The 23608-nt window shown below is 41.8% G+C and overlaps 1 protein-coding gene across 1 annotated transcript in view; it reads left to right on the top strand.

Annotated features, from left to right (window-relative positions):
* Positions 1 to 23608, top strand: part of Ylpm1 (YLP motif containing 1) — a gene marked incomplete at its 5' end in the record, with an annotated part of 62651 nt that continues 39043 nt past the window's right edge. Inside the window, 4 exon segments of the mRNA XM_013507171.1 lie at positions 1 to 821; positions 11435 to 11668; positions 12434 to 12613; positions 14181 to 15157. Of these exon segments, the coding sequence (XP_013362625.1) occupies positions 1 to 821; positions 11435 to 11668; positions 12434 to 12613; positions 14181 to 15157 (2212 nt within the window).

Genomic DNA, 23608 nt, shown 5'->3' with positions numbered 1-23608 from the left:
CGCCGCCGGTCCCGCCGCCGCCGCCGGTGGCGCTTCCCGAGGCCTCGCCGGGGCCCGGGTACTCGAGCTCGACGGCCCCCGCGGCCCCGTCCTCCTCGGGCTTCATGAGCTTCCGCGAGCAGCACCTGGCGCAGCTCCAGCAGCTGCAGCAGATGCACCAGAAGCAAATGCAGTGCGTGCTCCAGCCCCACCACCTGCCCCCGCCCCCGCTGCCGCCGCCGCCGGTGCTGCCGGGGGGCGGCTACGGAGACTGGCAGCCGCCGCCGCCGCCGATGCCGCCGCCGCCCGGGCCGGCGCTCAGCTACCAGAAGCAGCAGCAGTACAAGCACCAGATGCTGCACCACCAGCGCGACGGGCCGCCCGGCTTGGTCCCCATGGAGCTGGAGTCGCCCCCGGAGTCGCCCCCGGTGCCGCCGGGGTCCTACGTGCCCCCGTCGCAGTCGTACATGCCCCCGCCTCAGCCGCCCCCGTCCTACTACCCGCCGTCCGCGTCCCAGCCCTACCTGCCCGCGGCTCAGCCGTCCCCCTCGCAGTCCCCACCTGCCCAGTCCTACCTGGCGCCCACCTCCTCCTACTCGTCCTCCTCGTCCTCCTCGCAGTCCTACCTGAGCCATTCCCAGTCCTACTTGCCCGCTTCTCAGGCTTCTCCCTCCCGCCCCGCGCAGGGCCACTCTAAACCCCAGCTGCTGCCGCCCCCGTCCGTCCCTCCTGCGAGTAAGACACCTGTCCAGCAGGAGCCTTTGGAGAGCGGGGCCAAGAACAGAAGTGCTGAGCAGCAGCAAGCCGCTCCCGAGCCGGACCCCTCCACGATGACCCCGCAGGTAAGAGCGGGTCGGCCTGAGCCGCGTCTCCGACCGGGAAGGCCCTGAGCCAGCGGGCCTGGAGGCGTTAGTAGGTGCGTCGCCTAATCAGCATACAGTGACTGGCTCGTTTACACTTCAGCGGATTCCTTAGGAGTCGGGGGCCTGACGCCCAGCTTTTTAATTAGCTGATTTGGCTTAGTGAAAGAGCAGTGTTTAAAGATGTGTCTAGACACGGTAGAATAGTGGGGTTCCTCGAGAGTTACTTCTCAGGTACTGTATATGCATTGGTTTCCTTTGGTCAACCTCCTAGGTGTTGTTGCAGGGAGCCCTGTTTTGTTTTGTTTTGTTTTGTCTTTTTGAGACAGGGTCTCGCTGTGTAGTTCAGGCTGGCCTTCAGCTCACTTTGTAGCCCATGCTGGCCTCGAACTCACAGTGGTCCTCCTGCCTCAGCCTCCCGAGTGCTGGGCCCGGTCCGAGCCTTGTTTTAAAGTTGTATTTTAAATTAAAATTTCCACTTGATAGGCAGTATTAAAAGGAAGCCTCTCAAAAGGCTGACATATAAATGCATGTAAATCTTTGTGACCAGTTAACCTCTTTGAAAAAGAAGGGTGAAGTGTAGCTGTCAGCTTCCTGAATTATGAGTTCTCGGCAAATGAAGGATGAGGCATCTTAATTATGCTTGTAGGTGCATTTGCAATGCATAGGTAAATCTCTAGCTATTTGAACCTTTGGAGATCTGTTGATCCATTTTAGGAATTGATTTCTCTTTTTTTTACTTAAATATAGTGTTCAGACATGATCAGTTTGCTACATCTTACTACCATTCACTCCAAAATAATAGCTTTGGGGTGTAACCATGATGAAAAAATACAAGTAAATAAAGTCGTTCATGCGTGAGCTATCCCTCTAAACTTCTGTTTGAAGGGACACTTCCCACAGAAAAGATTGACGGGTAGTGGGAATAAATGGATTCCCCTGAGAGGGAAGGTAGAACTAAAGCAGAATAGATCATTTGTTATGATTTCTTAAAATACACACTTGTACAATTACTGGTCTACTTTCTTTCTTTTTTTTTTTTTTTCCTACCTCAACAAGGAAAAACAGAATCTTGTGATATACAAGCTTAGATTTAGATATAGAAAATTTTCACCAGAGGAATAGCGTGTTCTAATTTTATAGTGGTTTAGCATTAGAAATTAAGAACTGAAGCAAGTTGTGCGAAGAAATGATGCTTGGCCTGTCATCAGGAGAAAACACTTGAGATCCTGGGACAAAACAGTAGAGTGATTCCCTTAGCATACACCACATTGTATAATCTCACCGGCTTATTTCCCCTGCATTGCTCTATTATAGAGGTAGAATTTGTGTTCTCTTTTTTACCTTTCTGAAATTATGTGTTTTTGTTGTCAAGCTTTCTCAGTTCAAGCCAAAATATGACCTTTGTCTTCTCGGCTCTACCGGACTTTTTCTGGCTGCATTGAGAAACAAATGAATTGTATTTTTGGAGGCTTGTGTGTGGCTGGCCTTAATATAAATACACTGTTTTTGCTCGTTCCTTCGTTCTTTCTTTCTTTTTTCTTTCCTTCCTTTCTTTTTTTTTTTTTGGAGATGTCTCGCTGTGTAGTTCAGGCTGGCCTTAAATTCATTGTGTAGCCCAGGCTGGCCTCGAACTTGCAGCAGTGCTATTGCCTTAGCCTCCTGAGTGCTGGGATTGCAGGCGTCCACCACCGGGCCCGGCTACCTTCACTTTTCTTTATATATTGGTCTGTAATGAACTTCTTCCAGCGCCTTAAATATTCAGTGCCTCCATTTCCTTAGTGAGAAGCAAAAAGAAAGTGATGGAAGATAAGGCTTAAAGACTGTGCGTGGACCAAGTCAAGAAAGGATCTTGAAAACAAAAAGGACCTTGTAGGCCTACAGTTTCTTCACCTCTGTGTCAGATTCATCCCAGTTTCCTCAGCCCTCTCCCCCTAAAGCTGTATTATTCTAAGGACTGCTCGTGGAGCTGTGACTGCTCATGCGTCTGAGTTGGTGCAGTTCTTCAGATATAAAGTCCCGCGCAGATAGGGCTGTCTTCCTTACCTGTTTAACTCTCTCCAGCACCTAGAATAGTGTCTTGCTATCTGTAGACCCTCCACAAAGATTTGTTCAGTAAGAGTCAAGAATTGTCATCCTTTAGACATAAAATACTTTGGTTTATGCCAGTGCCGGTCTCTGATAACCCATCTACATATTTTTTCATTCATGTTTTACTGCTAGAAAATTGAATTATTTTATGTAGAAAGATTTTATACTAGAGAAAATGACACAAATGCTTATCACTTAAATTTGATACCTATTAAGATGTTGCCATTTTACTTCACCAAGACTATTTCTTGTTGCTGTTGAAATATTTTAAAATAGCGACCCCCCCCATGTTGACTAGGCTAGCTTTGAACTCTGAATCTCCCTGCCTCAGCCTCCCAGTGGGATTACAGGTACCTTTACTCAACTTTAAAGCAAATCTTAGATATTATTTCTTTTGTTTTGTTTTTGTTTTTTCTCCGGTACCGGGAACCGAACTCACGACCTTGCGCTTGCCAGGCAGGCGCTTTTGCCGCTGAGCTAAATCCCCAGCCCCTAGATATTATTTCATCTCTGCTTTTTTTTCTTAGTGCTAGGGGTCAAACCAGGGCCTCATTCATGCTAGATAAGGACTGGTACCAGTAATCTACATCTTCAGTCTTGCCATCCCTACACTTTTAACTAGGTACCTCTTCAGAAAAAATAGATCTTTTCTAATGTAAATGTAGTCTAACGTCTAAAAATATTAAGAGTTTCTTAGTACCATCTATTACCCAGTCCATTCAGGTTTCTCATCGTGCTACCAATTAAAAATAATTCCTTGATACCGGTAGCATTTTGTTGATTTGTTCAAATCAAAATCCAAAGCAGGAAGCACAAAAGACTCAGTGTAGATGCGGGCTTCTCAGCCTCATCACAGTAGACCTTCAGACAGGTTGTTCTTTGTTCCGGGAGGTTTGTCCCGTGCACTGTAGGGTGTTTATCAGCAGCTCTGTTTACCGCCCGGTAGATGCCAGTAGTGGGCTCCCAGTTGTGGCAACCAGAAATATTTCCAGGCATTGCTACATGCACTGTGGAGGACAGTGTCATCCCAAGTTGAGAATCCCCATGGAGGACCCTTCTTTCCTGCAGTCTTTCTTTCTGCCTCAAGCCATTAAGCGTAACGAAAACTCCGTCAGTTGTTCAGAAAAGCAACCCACATTCTGGCTTTGCTCTCCCCTGGTGTTATTTAACTTGTTCCTCTGTCTTGTATGTTTCCTATAAGTTAGATGTTAGCCCTAAAACCTACTTAGAGTGAAGTTGAGCTTTCTTTTGGCAGTCCTAGTGAAGAGGTGGTGCATGGTACATCATTTGTATCCAGTGGTCGGGATGCAGTGCCAGCTGTCTCACTTCCTGCTGCCAAGATTGGTCAGTGGCTTCAGGTGGTGACAGTTTGGTCCCTCTACTGTAACCCCTTGTTAGTCTGCAGCTAATGTTCGTACGGTTGTTCATCTGTTGGTGGTCTCTGCATGAGTAAATTATTTCATTAAGATCTGCAGCGTGGTGATTGTTTCCTGCCATTCCTTCCTCACTTACTGCATGAAATTCTGTAAAGAAAAACTTTCGCTCATGAAATAGGACTGTTTGATTGGAAATACAGTTATTATAGGAAAAACAGGATAAATACTTTTTGTTCTTGTTTATTTTGGAGACAAGACCTCTCTGTGCAGTTCAGGCTGGCCTTAACTCACTATATAGCCCATCCTGGCCTTGAACCTGCAGTGATCCTCCTGCCCCAGCTTTCCCCAAGTGCTGGGATTACAGGCGTGTGCCCATGCTCGGCTCAGCAGGTTACATACGTGATATTCTGTCATTATCTCCCAGTTTTCTGAGTAAAGCATTGATAATTCAGTGGAATATTTTTTAAAGGATCTATGTTAAAGGATTGACTGGGTAAAGTGGATAGTAGTGTTTTTTTCCTGAGTCGTTATCTTTTCATTCTCAAAATAATTCACTTAGGTAAAGCTGTTAACCTTGGGTTTTGTTGTGTTGTGTTGGGTTTAGACAGAGCTGGCCTTGGATGCATTATGTAGCCCAGGCTGGCCTCAGATTTGCAGCAATCCTCCTGTCTCAGCTTCCTGAGTGCTGGAATCACAGGCCTGTGATTAGCGTTTTTAGACCATGTATTTAATGTTCAAGTATTGATTGACTAGCAACTGTGCACTAAGCACCGGCTTGGTGGTGGAGTGGAAATGGTAAGCAAGCCCAACATGGTGCCTGCTGTCACTGACCTTTACTCCACCCACCTGGGGGGGTAGCATTAATACAGTAAGAGAAGTACCGGTATGGTAGGATTATAAAATAGAAAACATCGTTAGACTCTTCCATAGAAAAAGATGACCTTTGTTTTTATATTTAAATTTACCATTGTATTCCAGTGCCTTGCACCAGCTTTAGCATGTAGTAGATGGAAAAGAAACACATTTTTAAATTTAAAAAAAATTTTTTTTTTTTTTTTAAGAGACAGGATCTCACTGTATAGTCCAGGCTGGTGTTGAACTTACTGCATAGCCCAGGCTGGCCTCCATCTCATGGTGATCCTCCTGCCTCAGCCTCACTAGTGCTGGGATTACAGGCATGTGTCACCTTGCCCAGCTGGAGGGGGAATATTTTTTAAATGATTCAATATGACTGAGAGCTGTAAACTAATTGAAGAAGGCTCCATTTGTGAAATGTTTTTAAGTGAATCCTAAAGAATAAGCAAGAACTAACCATACAAAATTCAAAGAGTTAAGTTTAGGGAGGATTACTGAAAGCTCTGGGGGAGAATAGTAAACATAAAATTGATCAGGGAGATCTTTGAAAACTTTATTCTAAGAGCAGTAGAAGGATTTTACATAGGTAGATAGGATAGATTGACTTGTATTTTTTCAGTGCCAGGAATTAAACACAGTACCTTGCTCGTGCTAGGCAGGTGCTCTACCACTGAGCTACATCCGCAGCCTCAGATTGAATTTTTGAAAGCGCACTCTGCTTGCAGTGTGGAGAGTAGAACTGAAAGGCAAAAGAGTAGTTTAGAAAAAACAGTTGCTGGAGTAGCCCAGGCAGAAGAGAACAGTCGTTCAGACTTGGATGTTGTTACAGAAATGGAGAGAAGTAGCCAGACTGGAGAAATCCTTAGCTGCTAGAATTCAATTGGAGATCACTTGAGCATTTGTGGCAAGGCGGGCATCGGATGGGATGGACTGCTGGATTATTGGTGGCCCCATTTATTAAAATAGGGAAGCCTAGAAAAGGAGGAGAAAACCAGGTCTGGGAATGAGGAGGAAACGATGAGTTAACTTTTAGACACACAGAGCTTGGGGCCTGTGAGGCGTAGATTCCAAATGAAGATGTTCATTGACAGATACAGGTCTGGAGTCTAAAGCAGGTTACGGAATTGTCAGCATAAAACAGTGGTGCAGTATTTGAAGACACAAAGTAGAGGAAGTCTTCCGAGGCGTGTGTGTAGGGTAAGAGCAGAACTTAGAGAGCGTTGAGGCTGGCCTCACGGAGTGGCAGCATCGCAGAGAGCCCGTAAAAGGAAGGCCAGGTCACGTAGGGAGGTGGGAAATCAAGGCTTCAGCACCACGGTGTGTGCGGGGAGGGCTGTAGGACCTGCTAGAGACGGAGTGCCCGGACTGCAACCCAGAACCCACTTACTTATCTCAAAGTGCCAACACACAGCTAAACCTGAGCACCTGGCTGCTGGGGTAATACTGGGGCAGCCTGGCTCGGGGGCTGGCAGAGAGGGTTCTGTGTGCCCCCTGCAGCGCGCAGGTCATGGGTTCTCTACCACTGTTCCAGGAGCAGGGAGTGGGCAGCTGTGTCAAGTACTGCCGACAGACAGGACCAGCCGGATAACGATTTTGAGTTATCTTTTGCCCTTACTGACATGTAGATTATTGTTGACCTTGGCAGGAGCAGCTTCATAGTGACTGAAGCCATTTTGCATTGATTTGAGGAGTGATGGAAGGTGAGGATGGGGATGGTGAGTATAGACACTCTTTCAAGCAGTTTGTGACTGAAGGGGCCTGAGAGGGAATGAAGGCAGGAGCTGGAGGAGGAGACAGAGGAGCACTTTTCTTTTTAAAAATGGGGCTGGGGATGTGGCTCAGTGGTACAGCTCCTGCCTAGAAAGCATGAGGTCGTGAGTTTGATTCCTGGTACAAAAAAAAAATACAACCTTTCTCTTTCTAAAAATGGGGACTAAGTTTGTCTTATGGTCCTAGTTTCTAGAGTAGATTGTGAGCCTTAAAAATATTTAAAACAAACATTTTAAATTAATTTTTAAAATATAAATATAATTCATTATTTTACCAGATTTTTCTCATCTCGCCTTAAGGTATGATATAGTCAGTAGTACACGCCTGTAATCCCAGTGCTCGGGAGCCTGAGGCAGGAGGATCATTGTAAGTTTGAGACCATCCTGGGCTACAAAGTGAGCTCAAGGCCAGTCTGAACTGCATAGCAAGACCCTGTCTCAAAAAGATAAAAAAAAAAAAAAAAAAGATATAATGTAGATCATTCAGTGTTAGAAGCATTTGTAATTTGTAAACCTGGATAGGGAAGGTAACCTTCATATTAATCTTTAAAACATTACACCCAAACACCTGTCCCTTTACATTTCACTACTTGGAAATCATTTAGTACCTAGTTGATTACTGTGTCCGTACCAAGTGGCCAGTAAGTGCCTCTTGAACAGATGGTCATCTTTTTTAGTACTGATATTTGTGGCAAATAGTGCTTATGTTCTTAAATCTCTTTAGTCTCTTTTTAAATATGACATAGGCTGTGACTTCCCTTTACCTGATAACCAGGATCCCATATGAGATGGGACTGTCTGATGTGATAGGACTTTCAGAAGAATAACTCCTAGGCTGCCACCAAGTTCAGACATGTCTTTTCCTCTCTAAAATAGAGATAATCACCCTCCTCTTGGGGTCACTGAGGACATTCGTGAGTGATACCATCATTATTCCTTCGAAGAATTTCGAAAACGTGCTGAAGCCTAGCCCTAGGATTGATTATATCTAGTTCCTGTATGTAGGGTTCATATTAATAGAAATTGACCTGTAAAGCATACTGTCAGTGAATCAACACGTACCTGAACACTTAATGAGGCTCTTATCCTGAAGTGTATCTAAGGCAAAGATGGAAATCATGAGACTAGGCCATACAGATTGATAAAGAATGTAAATGTGTCTGATCTTCCTGTCTATACCATTGCCTTCTGGTTTCTGAAAGCTAGTTTACATGTCTCTTAGTGATGCTTTCAGAGCAGTTAAAACAATTAAGCAAATGTAACTTCTATTTCAAAGGAACTGAATTAATTTTTAAGGTGAAGGATAGAACTGTTGATATTTTGAGTATTTTCTTAAAATAATGAAAAGGTTGAAAATATTTTAATGTTACATTATTGTTAGGTGACATAGTGCACTTTATTTATTTATTTATTTATTTTGGTTTTTTTTGAGACAGGGTCTCACTATGCAGTTCAAACTGGCCTTGAGCTCACTTTGTAGCCTAGGCTGGTCTTGAACTCGCAACAATCCTCCTGCCTCAGCCTCCTGAGTGCTGGGATTACAGGCGTGCAGCACCACGCCTGGCTTAGTGTACTTTTTTAAAACCCGTTGAACAGTAAATGTAATTACATTTATGGCTGATAATTATGATAATTATATATGGCAGTTAAAAACAAGAACCCCAAGCATAGGCCAAACTTTAGAATGGAGTTAGTGCGATGTAATTCGTTCTTCTCAGTGGACTGGAGTTAGTTTGAGGTCGTACAGATAAGTGGCCTAGATGGAAAATCTTCAGTGGATATGTAACCATTTACTGACATACTATTGTATACTCCATCACCTTGCTAAAGAACTAGGTAGGAGATAAGAAATGCAGAAGATATCTCTCCCCCAAAAATTAACATTCTGTGAGTGAAACATCAGATAACAAACCAGTATATTTGGTGAAAAGAAATGTACGTATCATATGTATTCTGTACATCTGTTTGTATTTGGAAAATTGGGGAAGGTTATACAATAAAATGTTAGCGATATAAAATCCTTGTTCTTCAGAGACAATTGGATTAGAAAATGGCCACCTAAAAAAAAAAAAAAGAAAATGGCCACCTAAAATGAACCCATTTAACACAGAAACTAAAAGCTTATTATAAAAATTTTAAAAATCTGGGGCTGGGGATTTAGCTCAGCGGGACAGCGCCTGCCTGGCAAGCGCAAGGTTCTTAGTTTGATTTCCAGTGCCAAAAAAAAATTTGATCGTGATATAATTTAAGGGGAAAATTCAAAATGATAAAAATAAGCAGATTTTATATTTAATGGATTTTTTCCTTTTTTTTGAGACAAGGTCTTGCTGTGTGGTTTAGACTGGCCTTAAACTCACTTTGTAGCCCAGACTGGCCTCCGACTTGGGGCAGTTCTGGAGCAGTCCTCTTGCCTCAGACTCTCTGGTGCTGGGATTACAGGCATGTACCACCACACCCAGCCAGGACTTGCTATAAGTGAAATTATAGCTGAGCTTTAGAATGAATAAAGAATCAAGTGTAGATTGGATTTCTCTACTATAATTTTTGTGACAGTATATTACAGCAGTTCCTATTGTCTATTATTGTTTGATACACTAAAAACATTTAGGGCTGTTAGTAAGATAGTTTGAAGCTCACCAATGTCACTTTCACAAACTCCTACATCCTTAACTGTAGTACAAAAGATATGCTGCTGTTAAATCAGAAGTGTCTAGGGCAGATCTTTATTGGATATATTAATGTTATAAAAATTTTTGTTTTTCTTTGTGCAAGCTTGTAACTATAAGGAATTATAATAAATGGTAGGATAAAGAATATCCTGTAATTGAGTGATAATATTTTTTATTTATTTTAATTAGTTATTGCTTACTTGTGCCATTGATTTTCTTTATTTGAAATACAGAGACAGGATCCCACTACATAGTCCTTTGAGACAGGGTTTTACTATGTAGTTCAGGTCGATCTTGAATCACTGTGTAGGCTAAACTGGCATCAAACTTGTAGCAATTCTCCTGCTTTCCTAAGGGAAATACAGCGTTAGATCCCTCTGATCCGCTGACTTTTATCAGCTCATCAATACATAACCTTGTTTATATATGTTTTCTATTTAAAGGCATGTTATTTCAAATATATATTTATAAACAGCTCAGGGCCAACAACACTGGAGTACTTACTTGAATGAAGAGTATCCGACACGTATTTTCTCCTTGTGCACATCACAGCCGCCTTACTCTTAGGAACGCTAGACAGCACTTTGCACTATGCTTAGGGACCACTTGAAGCAGCCCATCACCAACAAAAAGTACACATAGGTGAAAAATATGACACTGAACTGTCCACCAAAAGGGTAAAGTTTGAGAAGTAGAACCAGGAGGTGGAGCCGCACTTTGCTCTTGCTCAGCGGGGAGTGTGCACGTCAGCCCGCTCCCGGTCTGCACTGTTCTCCACGCGCTTGCGAATAACCGGGGAGGCTTGGCAAGTATTCACATGAGACGTGGAAACGAAGTGTACGGAATAGGCAAATTTATAAATACAAAATCTACAAGGGATGATGGACTATTCTCTAGGTTTCGTTTTTTCCATACTGAACTTATTGTTTGCATTTTTGAAAAATAGAAGCACAAAATAGACTTCCCAAAAATTAATTATAATTAATTATAATTAATTCCAGTATAATTTGGAAGTCAAAGCTGAGATTTTTTTTAAATAAATGGAAGTATTTTTGAAATAGTATATTCTCATGAATGTATGTATATCTGAATATGGATAGACTAACTGAGAGAGCTATATAGCCAAGTGTAGTGGTACCGACCCTTATCCCAGCTGCTCAGGAGGCTGAAGCAGGAGCATCACAAATTTGAGGCTAACTTGGGCAATTTAGCCAGACCCTGGTTCAAAATTTTAAAAAACTAAGGAACTGGAGATGTAGTGTAGCACCCTTAGTACCATCCCCCTAAAACATAAAAACAGCAAAGAAAGAGGAGCACTGGAGACCAGTGAAAGCAGAGAGAACAGGAAGTTCTATTTGACCGTAGTCATCAATTATAAGACCCGTGGATAAATTTGAGCAAACTAAGAACAGATTAAAAACTAGTGGGTGGGCGGGGTATGGCTCAGCAGCACAGCTCCTGCCTGGCAAGTGCAAGGTCCTGAGTTCAATTCCCAGTACAAAAAAAAATGAGAGTGTCTGCACTTTGAAAGAGTTTACTTTGATCATTTATCGAAAAGCCTGCTCTCACCTCCAAAAGCATGTGTTTTCAAAGAGTAGAGAGGTATGCTGAATTATTACATACAGCTTAATTTAGACATGTACATTTGGGAGTGGAACTGAAAATTTCTTTTTGAAATCATTAAGATCTTGCTCACATATTGTCTTTCTCAGTCCAGCTTTGCCTTTTCTCACATGTAGACACAAGAATGTCGGCACAAGTACAGCCCTGTGAACACCAAATTGCAGAGATACACGATTGTCAATTAAAATTTGTAAAAATGGTTTCTGTTGTAGGAACAGCAGCAGTACTGGTATCGACAGCACTTGCTTAGTTTGCAGCAGAGGACAAAAGTGCATTTGCCTGGACACAAAAAGGGCCCAGTCGTAGCAAAGGATGCGGCAGAGCCAGTAAAGGAAGTTCCAGGATCTGCCACCAGTCAAGCTTCAGAACGCCCTTCTTCTGAGGAGCCTCCCTTACCACCTCCGAACGAGGAGGCGCCGCCTCCTCTCCCACCTGAGGAGCCCCAGGTAACCGTGTAATTCCTTGTTTTCTGACTCGTTTGTGTTTACCTTTGTCACGTGTTCAAGCATCTGTAAAATCCCACCTGTGAAATAATCAGATGCCTGCCCTGCGAGGGTTCAAAAAGGAATTTTTCTGGGTGTGAGAGTGAAGAATTAGATACCATTCTTAACTGAGTGTCTCAGTGCTAAAGGGAGGTTCTGGGTGTCTTCACAGTGACAGCAGAGGGCAGTAGTTAAAAGCTGCTTCAGCGTTCAGGGTCAGTTGCCTAAGCTGTAGTCCAAACACTGTCACTTTGCTAGTGGTGACCTGGGCAAGTTAGTTAACCATTCTGAACTTCAGTTGCCTCATCTGCATAATGGGCATACTCATAATAGCTATGTTAGAGACCTGTTAAACCATTGTGTCATACATGGCACAGTGGCTAGAACATGGGGTTTTATCACATTGGTCCCAGCAGTATTGAATTATAATATTACATTGCAGTCCATTGTATAAAGGTGACGGAGTGGGGAGGTTTCTCATAGAGTGAAAATGACTGCAATGGTAGGTACTCTTTGGGATTATTAGTCCAGCGAAGTCTGTGGAACTTACAAACTCCTTTGTATTAGTATCCATGATAGCAATCCATACAGAGCTATGTGATTTATCTAGAGTAGTTTTTCTTGACCAGCATGAGTTGTAGGGATTGTGGACTCTATAGTACATTTACAAAATACTAATTTGGTTGCTGTTTAATGACTTACTCAAAAACTACCCTCTTTTACATTTAGTCCGAGGACCCGGAAGAAGATGCCAGGTTAAAACAGTTGCAGGCTGCAGCAGCACACTGGCAACAGCACCAGCAGCATCGAGTCGGCTTCCAGTATCAGGGAATAATGCAGAAACACACTCAGTTACAGCAGGTCCTGCAGCAGTACCAGCAGATTATTCAGCAGCCGCCACATCTCCAGGCAAGTGCTTCTATAGCTGGCTGATAGGAATTGTACCAAGACTATATAAAGGATTTATTATTCCTGAGAGAGGTTTGCATGTGAAGGACTAAAGATACCAAATGTTGACAATTACATGTTTCCCAAGGGATGTCCAAGTAGTTATCTGTCACATTACCAGAGGATTGGGTAGATATAGAGGAGTTTCTTGGAGGAGGCTGGTTTGACTGGAGTCTCCTGATCATGTTAGTTTGGGCCAGATGTTAGAATACTGATACTGGGGGATTTAAGATTTGGAATTTTAGCCAGGTGCAGTGGAGCCTATGTATAATCCCAGCACTGGGGAGGCTGAGGCAGAAGGATCGTTGAGTTCGAGTCCAGCCTGAACCACATACCAAGACCTTGCCTCAGACATACAAACAAAAAGTTTGTGTGTGTGTACCTCAGTGCAAAGGTCCTGGGTTCAATCCATAATACCACCCCTCAAAGAAACAAAACCAGCAATTTTACAGGGATGGTGGCACACGCCTATAATCCCAGTACTCAGGAGACTGAGGCAGGAGAATTGTTGTGAGTTCGAGACCAGCCTGGGCTATAAAGTGAGCTCAAGGCCAGCCTGAACTGCATAGCGAGCCCCTATCTCAAAATTAAAAAGAAAAAAAATTTTTACCACAGAAGTGCAAATTAACTTGGGTTTTTGGGTGCAAAACATTATGGTAACAGATAGAGCAATAATCACCAGAAACAACTAAGGAAGTCTATACTATTCTTTAAAATTTAATTTAATTTTATGTTAGACAGGGTCTCACTATGCAGTTGAGGCTGGCCTTGAACTTGCTATGCAGCCCAGACTGGCCTTGAAGTTGGGGTGATCCTCCTGCTTCCCAGTGCTGGGGTGGTAGTCGTGTGCCACCATGCCTGGCAGGAAGCATATATTTTAGTATCTTTGAGATATAATCTTGTATCTATAGATCTCTAGTAATAGATCATTTTACAGATTCTTAAAAGGGTCCTTAGTAATGTTAAAAACTTGAAAAACCAGCCAGGTCTGATGGCACATGCCTGTAATCCCAGCACTATGGGAGGCTAAGGCAGGAGGATCACAAGTTCAGGCCCAACTCAAGCCTGTCTAAAAATAAACTTTAAAAAAGGGGCTTTTAGTAGCTCAGCACTCCCTAGGTTTAATCTCCTGTATCACCCAAAATAGGTAAGTGTGTGTATTTATGCATTTTTTATAGTATATAACAAAATACATCATATAATCTTTATTGTAAAGTATTAATATGTAAATTTATGTTATATATAAATGTATTATTAGTGATAATTTGCAAATACTGCTGATGTAGCTATTTCCTTAGGCATTTCTTTGGTTTTTCCCAACTCTGTGATAAGTCAGCTAAGTAAGCAAGAAAGAGGAGGAAGAGTGCGCATCACTGAAAGGACTTAGCAAGCGTATACTTGGCCTCCCAGAGTCCTTAGTGTTCTAAATTCCCAAGGCCTCACATGCCTTTGATTCATTAATATTTTAGCTGATGATTAATTCTCTTGTGTGAGTGTCTTGAAATAACTGCTGTCCTTTTGTTTGTAGACCATGTCTGTAGACGTACAGCTGCGGCATTATGAGATGCAGCAGCAGCAGTTTCAGCATCTCTACCAGGAGTGGGAGCGAGAGTTTCAGCTGTGGGAGGAGCAGCTCCACTCTTACCCTCACAAAGATCAGCTTCAGGAGTATGAGAAGCAGTGGAAAACGTGGCAGGGACATATGAAAGCCACTCAGACCTATCTCCAGGAGAAAGTCAATTCATTTCAGAACATGAAGAACCAGTATATGGGGAACATGTCCATGCCACCTCCTTTTGTTCCATATTCCCAGATGCCTCCGCCTCTGCCCACAATGCCCCCTCCAGTATTGCCTCCATCATTGCCACCACCCGTGATGCCCCCTGCCCTCCCTGCCACTGTGCCACCACCTGCCATGCCCCCACCTGTGATGCCTCCTTCTCTTCCAACTTCCGTGCCCCCTCCAGGGATGCCTCCTTCTCTGTCTTCAGCAGGGCCACCACCGGTTCTTCCCCCACCTACCCTCTCTTCTGCAGGGCCACCACCGGTGCTCCCTCCACCCTCTCTCGCTTCAGGGGCACCTCCACCCATCCTACCTCTCCCACCGCCACTGTCTTCAGCCACACCTCCTCCAGGAATGCCTCCGCCTGGAGTTCCGCAAGGGCTACCTCCTCCGTTAACAGCAGCCCCAGTCCCACAGGCCTCTGGTTCTCAGAGCTCACAAGTTCCAGAGAAACCTAGACCAGCACTGCTTCCCACCCCTGTGTCTTTTGGCTCAGGCCCACCCTCAGCTTACCATCCTTCGTTGCAATCAGAACAAGTGAATTCTAAACCTCTGAGCAAGTCTCTGCCGTACGGTTCCTTCTCATCTGAGCCAGGCCTTGGGGAATCTTCAGCTGTTTCATCTCAGTCGGTCGCTACAGCCAAGGACATGCCAGTGAGGTCAGGTGGACTGCTTCCAGATCCTCCTAGAAGCAGTTACTTGGAAGGTCCAAGAGGCCCAAGGTAGGTCTGCTTTTTTTTTTTATTTGGCTATTTTGTTGATTTATGTTGCATAGGCCTTGATAGACTCAAAAGCTTAATTTATACAATTTTTATGTTGTACTTTTCTACACATTCCTGGTTTACAGTTAATATTGGTAGCGTTGTTGGCTAATTAGAAGTGACATAATACCATCTAGAAAAGTTAATGCCCCTGTTGCTGTGATGTGACCTTTATCCTGTACAGTATGTAGACTGCAGTATTTACAACTCAGAATGAAAGTAGTGTTTCAAAGTAATGCTTACCACTTACTGACTTTGTAGCTTCAGAAAGAACATTTGTTATTTACCTTTTTAGAATTCCTGCTTGTTATATAACAGTATAACAAAACTGAAAATCCCTGCCCTCAGCCAGGCGTGGTGGCACACGCCTCTAGTCCCAGCACTCAGGAGGCCAAGGCAGGAGTATCAGTGTGAGCTCGGGGCCAGCCTGGGCTGCAAAGTGAACTCAAGGCCAGCCTGAACTACACAATGAGAACCTGTCTCCAAAAAAAAAAATCTCTGCCCTCGTGGAGCTTACATGCTTTACATTTTCTCAGTTGAAGAGATGTCTTTTTTCTGAGCCACATATTTATTTAGAATAGAAAAAAAATGGTGGTCTGTAGGTGTTTTTCAGTTTACCTTTTTAAAAATGTTAGATTCATCTTTCCAAGTTGGTAAAAATGTATTTTTCTCCCCACATTGATGTAAATAACAATATTCCTACAGAAAAAATTTCCAATTCAGTTTTTTTTTTTTTTCCGTTTGGAAATTGTAATAGAAACACATAGTTCTTATACAAAATTCAGACATTACAAAAAAAGTATAGAAAAGAATGAGTCACTTAACGCCACCACTGGGAAATAATTACTTTAAAAACATACATCATAAACATAGACTCATACTGAGGGTATTGTTTTATAATTTGCTTTCTCCATGTAGTTGTATATTGTTTAGCTTGCTATCTCAGTGCCTATGAACCTGTGTCATCATTTTAAATTTAAATCTTATTTTAACATTTGGACAGCTTGTGTTTGTTGCCCAGTTTAAAATTCTGAAAACAATGCGTGCAAAAGTGCATCTGAAATCAAAGAGAGTTAGGTGTAATTAACATGAATCCCTCTGTGTATCGAGAAGCCTTTTTGGAGACGTTACCTACCTTATATCTCAGGGGAGTCTTTTCAACCTGTGTCATTCCACATTTACCTTTTACAGACCAGAGTGGAGTGGATAGGTGACTTGCTAAGTCAGAACCTGGAGCTGGGAGTGTGAGCCTGAGTCTAGAAGGTTCCCAAAACAAAAGCACTGTTTAAGCTCTGTGTTTAATGTTGGGATTCACATTCATGCTGTCAGTGATTACAAATACATTTGTAGTCCTGATTTATTTAGTGAGTGTCTCATCATCATGATTTGGATTTGCATTGAACCTTGCCTTTTAGATCTGCAGACTAATTTACTATCAGGGAAGTATATTCTCAACACCTCATGAAATTATACATTTTCTGTTTCCTTGATTTCTGTCATCGATGTTTTCTCTCTTTGTATACCATACCTTGACCTTGTAAATTTAGTACTTAATTTTTTTGTGACCTCAAAGGTACAGTGTATAATCGCAGTGCTGGAAGGATCTTAGCGATGGTCTATTGCAATACCTCTCTACAGCAATTCACATCTGTGTTGCATTGTAGTTTGTCAGGCCGGATCTTTTGTGCATCACCTCAGTTACTCCTCTCCGTGATGTCATGAGGTAAATAGACCAGCAAAGCTGAGATTTGGAGAGGTGTAAATAAACTGCCTCAGATGACATAGCTAATAAATGGTTAAGGAAGCTTGGAATCCACAGCCGTTTCGCATACTTTAAATCCTTTTACTTTCTGTGAGAAGCGGTTGATGACGTGTGTGCATGCACACATGTGCAGGTGTGGTACTGGGACTGAACCCAGGGCCTTCGCACTGAACTACGTCCTTATCCCTTTTAACTAAAAGTAAATTTGAGTCCAGGCTGCGCTGAGTCGCCTAGGCAGGGCTGGAGCTTGCCAGTCCCCTTACCTCCACTGCCCAGAGTGGTGTCATTACAGGTGTGCATTACTACAGCCAGGGTCAGTTGATAGGCTCTAAATATTGGCACTGTGATAAGGAACACTGCCCTATAAGGCATAGTTTCATAGAAGGTTTACTTTTTGCATTGAACCTGTGCCCCTTTGCCGTGTGTATGTCACTGTGGCTGTGTAATAACTCCCTCGTGTCTCACGCCCAGTTTCACCTACTGGACTCTGCCTGTTGACATAAACGCAAATTCCTTTTTTTTCCCCCTTTACATTATCACTGTTTCTAGCCTCCTTGTGCTCTACCACTCACCGTTCTTTGAGGGGCCATTTTTTTTTTTGTTAGGTTTCTTCAGAAGGAACACTTAGCAGATACAGAAGACCCATCTTCATTTTATTTGTATATATAAATATATTATGTATAAAGTGTTTGTAAGCGTAACAATCTGTTTTGGTCACACTCAATTTTTTTTTTTTTTTTTTTTGCCTTTTTTGAGACAGGGTCTTGCTGTGCAATTCAGGCTGGCCTTGAGCTCACTTTGTAACCCAGGATGGTCTTGAACTCACAGCGATCCTCCTCCCTCAGCCTCCTGAGTGCTGGGATTGCAGACGTGCGCCACCATACCTGGCCAGCACTCTTAAATTTTGACTCCTGTTGAGCTTAACTTTTGGCTTCCCACCCTTTTTCACATTAGTTGTTAAGCTAGGTCTGTCTCACTCTGAAACTCTGCTTTGTTTTTTGTTTAGTTGTTTTCTTGTAAGGCTCAACACTTTACTTTTCATCAGAGAGAGAGAGAGCAACTACCAAAATGTTCACACACTTCAGGAATAGTATAAATATTTTAACACTAAATATCATGAGATTAATACAAGTTACCTTTGGCCTCTACAATTGCAAGAGGCGCTCAAAGTGGTGGCCCTTAGCTTCCAGACATTTATTAGTATGGTGAACTGCTACTTGGATAACCTTGGTCATTTGAGATCGCTGCACGTCCACTTTCAGTTTCTTCTCTGAGGGCAGGCAATGCATTGGGTTTTCTGTGATATACAATACCTGCTAGGGTCCCCCATAAGAGGATAACACCATCTGTTAAAAATATATATACTATTTTTATTTTCCTGAAATGTGTATACATTTTTTGGCAGGCTACATATTCTAGTTAGTTTTATATATGTATAAATAAGCTTAGGAAACTGGTTAAAGGGGCTGAAGTACTGAACTGACATAATAAGCCACTTTTTTAAAAAACAAAACTGGGTAGAAAAGCAGAATTAAGAATACACCTAAACTGATTTATCAGTAATATGGTATTAACATAAAGCACTGTAGGTGGATGTGGTGGCGCATGTCTGTAATCCCCATTACTCCGGAGGCTGAGGCAGGAGGATCGCCAACAAGTTTGAGGCCAGCCTGGGCTAGGTAATGAGTTTAAGGTCAGCCTGAACTATAGAGTGAGGCCCCGCAAAATAAATACTGTAAATGGCTTTGAATTTTTTGCAAAATCCAGATATAGGCTGCTTTTTTAAAAAAAGATTTCCAGAAAGTCGAGTGACAAAAGTGCATCAAATATCAATAGTGTACTGCATTGCTCAGCATCTGGGCTGCTGTTTCGGCACTGTGCGTGTGTGTATGTGTACTGTCAGATTCACCCGGCTTCCAGAAAATTACTGTTGCTGCAGTAAACGGTCATATCAGTGGATGTTTATTTCCCAAAACCTTTTATTTTTCAATAATAAACCTTCTCAGTTTAATGATAACATACAGAGTAGTAGCACAAGTATACAATTTGGTGAATTTTCACAAAGTCGATACAGTCATGTTGTCACTATTCACATCAAAAGGTAGAAGTTACTAGTGTCCAACAGTCCTCATCCCCTTCTCAGTCATGTTCCCTCCACCCAAAGATGCCACTATACTGACATTTTGTACCACAGAAAGCCTTTTATTTTTATGTTAATGATATACTACTACTTGATATTGTGTTATGTGAGATTTATCCATGTTACGCATAGCAGTCTCATTCCTGTGTAATATTCCAGTGTGTAAATATACCATAATTTGTTTATCCCTTCTAATATTGATGGTCATTGATGTTTTTGATTATTGTGAAAATGCTGGTATGTGGCTTTGGTGCCAGGTATTTCTTTGTGGTGTGTGTGTGCTTAACTTTGTTTAGATGTGTTATGTGTATGGAGTGGATGATTGTAATGTACTCTATGCCAGACTGGAGTCTGGCATCTTTCATTTAACATTGTAGTATTTTGAGATTAATTCGTGTTTTGTGTTGTAGTTTGTTCATTCTTATTTCTGTACAATATTCCATTGTATGACTATACCACAATCTGTTTAAAGGCGTGGAATTGTTTGATCATAGGGTCTCTGTGTGTTCTGCATTGATACATATTGTTAAGCTGTTTTCCAAAGTGGTTGTGTCATTTTACAGCTCTTATCAGCGGTGTTTTAGTGACCCAGCTTTTTGGTGTTCTTTACACTTGGTATTGTTAAGGTTGGATTTTAACAGTTTTGGTGGACATTTAGTGATACCATGATAAAAGTAAGTGTCAACTCTTCTGCCATTACACTATGTCACAGATTTCTCATTCTGTTACACTTCTAATTTAGCCCTCAGTACACCAGAAAAGTAGTTGCTAACATTTGCCATCTAGGTCCAATGGACTTACTTTATTTTACTTTTTTGAGTCAGGGTCTCATTGTATAGTACAGGCTGGCCGTGAACTCAAGATAATCCTCCTGCCTTAGCCTCCCAAGTGCTGGGCATGCTTATAATCCTAACACTCGGGAGGTGGAGGCAGGAGGTTTGCAAGTTAAAGGGCAGCCTGGGCTACGTAGCAAGTTGAAGGCTGGTGCAAACTACATAGCAAGATTCTGTTTGCAAAAGCCAAACCAAATTAATGAAATCAAAAGCATTGTTTGCTGTCATATCTTGAGTTTGAGAATATTCATCTGAGGACTCATAGTTGATGGTTAGAGATGTCACTTACCATGAATTTGACATCACTTCTAGAGTTTAGAATAGTGCTGTCTCTTTGCCCTAATCTTTTTTTTCTTTTTTTGAGATGGGGTCTTGCTGTGTAGTTCAGGCTGGCTTTGAACTCACTGTGGAACCCTGGTGGGCCTGAAACTCAGCCTGGAACTCATGGTGGGATTACAGGTGTGCACCACCACGCCCAACCCTGCGTTTATTTTTTGATTCTAATGATTGTGAAACAGCTTTTTCTGGTTAGTTTTCTTCTCTTTATTTTGTATCAATGCACGTTTGCGGTACACAGTCACTGTGCTCATTGAAGTCTCAGAGCAGACTGTAATGTTTGCAGCAACACAAAAGTCATGACAGTTTTTCCTTCCTTTTTTTCCTCCTTTTAGACAGTTTCATTATTTTTGTTGTCTCCTTATTCATTTATTTATTTACTTATTTATTTTTGATACCAGGAATCAAACTCGGACTTTGCACTTGCCAGGCAGGTGTTCTGCCACTGAGTTATACCCCCGCCCCTGTCTCCTTATTTTAGGAATTGAACTCAGAATCTTGCATTTGTCAGGCAGGCACTGGTGCTGCTGAGCCACATCCCCAGCCCTAATCTTTTAACACATAGTTGAGGACAACTGATGTGTAATGATGAGTAATAGTGAATTCTAGGGTAAGGAAGTCTACAGGATGTTTCAAGATCCGTCGGGAGCTGGCTGTGGTGGTGGTGCTGTGGTGGCACACACCTGTAATCCCAGCACTGGGGAGGCTGAGTCAGGATGATCACTGTGAGTTCAAGGCCAGACTGAACCACATAGATTCTATTTAAAACAAACAAACAAAAGATCTGCAGGGAAAAATCATTAAGATCCCATTAATCTTAGATTTATGAAAGGATTCAGTGAACCCAAGTGGTACTTGCAAGAGAATATGTTTTGTTAATTTTTAAAAATTAAATATTTTTTCTTCAGTACATCTGTAAGAAAGAAGAAATCATGAAGTATCTGTCTTTACATGTAAAACCGTTGCACCCCTGTGATCCCACCGAGGCTGAGGCAGGAGGACCGACCTGAGGTCAAGGCCAGACTGGGCTACACAAGGCCAAGCCGTATCTCAACAAACAAAAAGAACTGTTAAACTGGTTGTGATTTTGTATTGTTTGTTTTTAAAAACAATTTTTAAAAAACTAATTGGATCCAATAAACCATGATCAATTCTAAGGGTTAATGGTGTCTCTTGATTAATAGAAATTCTTGATTTTAATAGCCTAGTTCATGAATCCTTTCCTTTATAATTAGTGCTTTTTTGTATACTGTTTAGAAAACTCCCAAGGCCATAAACACATTATTCCTTTTTTTTTTTCTTTTTTTGCTTTAACCTTGTATTTTTAAGTTAACACTCTGTATAGAAGTGCTCTTTTGTTGGTGTATGGTGCAGATAGGATCCAGTTCATTGTTTCCCGTCTGGCTGTGCAGTTGACCCCCACGTGAGCTGTGGAATGACCATGCTTCCCTCCTCCTGTGTAGCCTTTCCATCATGAATGAAGTATCTGATGTTTTTGGTTTCAGGTCCCTTGGTCTGTTTGGCTGTCCTTGCAACAGTGTCACTCTGCTCTAATAACTATCATTTTATAGTAAATCTTGATATCTGTCACGGTAAACTCTCTAGTCTGTGCTTCTAGATTAGGAATTAGTTTTCCTGTAAAGGACTGTATGGTAAATAATTTTATGCTTTGTTGGCCACATTTGGTCTCTGTCAATTTTTTTTTTCTTTTTCTCTCCTAGTCCTTAGAAATATTTAAAAACCACTCTTGACTATATTTGGCCCATAGCAGCAATTTGTTGATCTGTATGCTAGATTGTCTTGATCATTCTCTTTAGAATCATCTTGTCAGTTTTCAAAAACGTACTGGAATTTTGATGAGCATTATATAGAATCTCTTGACCATTTTGAGAAATAATTGACACCTTTATAATGTCAAGGTGTGTCTGACTGGTTTTAAGATTGGAATCGTACACCTTTCTATAGCTGTCTTACTAGAATTGGAATTAGTAGGCTACTAGGAACACTATAGCTTTTGTTCCAATTTGTCATGATTATTCATATTTATAGTGATTGTCTTTGGGAATTTTTATTTTAGGACCTTGATTCTGGACAATAGAAAACAGGCATTAATTTTATAAGACTAAAAGAGAAGCATTTTGATTCCAGAATTTGGTATCTTGTAATTCCCATGGCCTGTTGATATAAATAAAGTGTGATACAGATATATCTTGCTTAAGGGTATTTGTATTTCATTATACCTCTTAAGTCTTTATACTCAGTTTGGAAATTTCATACCAAATTTTAAAATTCTAGTTCTAGAGGGTTTTATACCTAGTTTTAGGGGTGTTTGTTTGTGACAGGCTCTCACTCTGTAGTTGAGGCTGGCCTTGAACTCACTACATAGTCCAGGCGGACCTCAAACTCACTGTGATCCTCCTGCCTCAGTGTCCTGAGTGCTGGGATTACAGACATGTGCCAGCATGCCCAGCATAAGGTTTTTATTTTGTAGGGATTTATGGAACACTGAGCAAAATTTTTCTACATAGTTAAACTTCAAATGTTTTTCTTTTTATCTAACCAGTGTGCCACAATGCATGCATCTTTATGATTGTGTTTAGTGAATACATACTGTTTTTACTATGTTTCAAATACAAGTTGTTGTATATCATAAAGGTCATATAAAAATAATAAAGGTGATAGTATTTTATTGTATTACTATTAATGGTTTGTTTTTATTATGAGTTTCTCTTCCTTTATTTATTCCAAAGGCCTAGAAGCTCTTTACTTTTACACATGAGAAAGGCTTTGGTTGTTTCTCATTTTGTACTGTCTGTGAGTTTTGGAAATTTGAAAATGGATTAGTGATAAATAGTTGCCTTTGTACTTGTAGTGTTAAAAGTGTATTTCAAATGTCTGGAACATTTTCCTGCTCCCCAAAATGAAAATAAAATGACAGCCTTTGGCTGTTAAGATCGGTTTCATCTGAAAGTAAAATGCTCTGCTTTTTTACTACCTTTGCCAGCCTCTGCCGTGTCCTCCTGTGATCTGCTTCCGTCAGTGCCTCCTCCTTTCTTTCCTCTGTTCTGGGTCCGTGCTCTTCTCTTTGTCCAGAGTCCTCTTCCTGCCGTTTTTTCTTCAGACTTCCGTTATTCCTGCCCAGGGGCATTTCCCTGATTGTGTACTGGGGGGCACTGTGCTTAGCAAGGCAGACGTGACATGTATGTCTTGAATTCTGCTCCGATTGCTGATCAGTTCGTCTCAGCCCTCTTGTGGACTGATAGTTACTTGAAGTTAGGTGTGACTACTTCTAACACAGTACCAGATGTCAGCAAGTTTTTTTTTTTTTTTTTTTTTTTTTT

Source organism: Chinchilla lanigera, unplaced genomic scaffold, assembly GCF_000276665.1.
Source record: "Chinchilla lanigera isolate Chin_1 unplaced genomic scaffold, ChiLan1.0 scaffold00122, whole genome shotgun sequence".
Taxonomy (NCBI): domain Eukaryota; kingdom Metazoa; phylum Chordata; class Mammalia; order Rodentia; family Chinchillidae; genus Chinchilla; species Chinchilla lanigera.
This window is presented reverse-complemented; position numbering and strand designations above follow the sequence as displayed.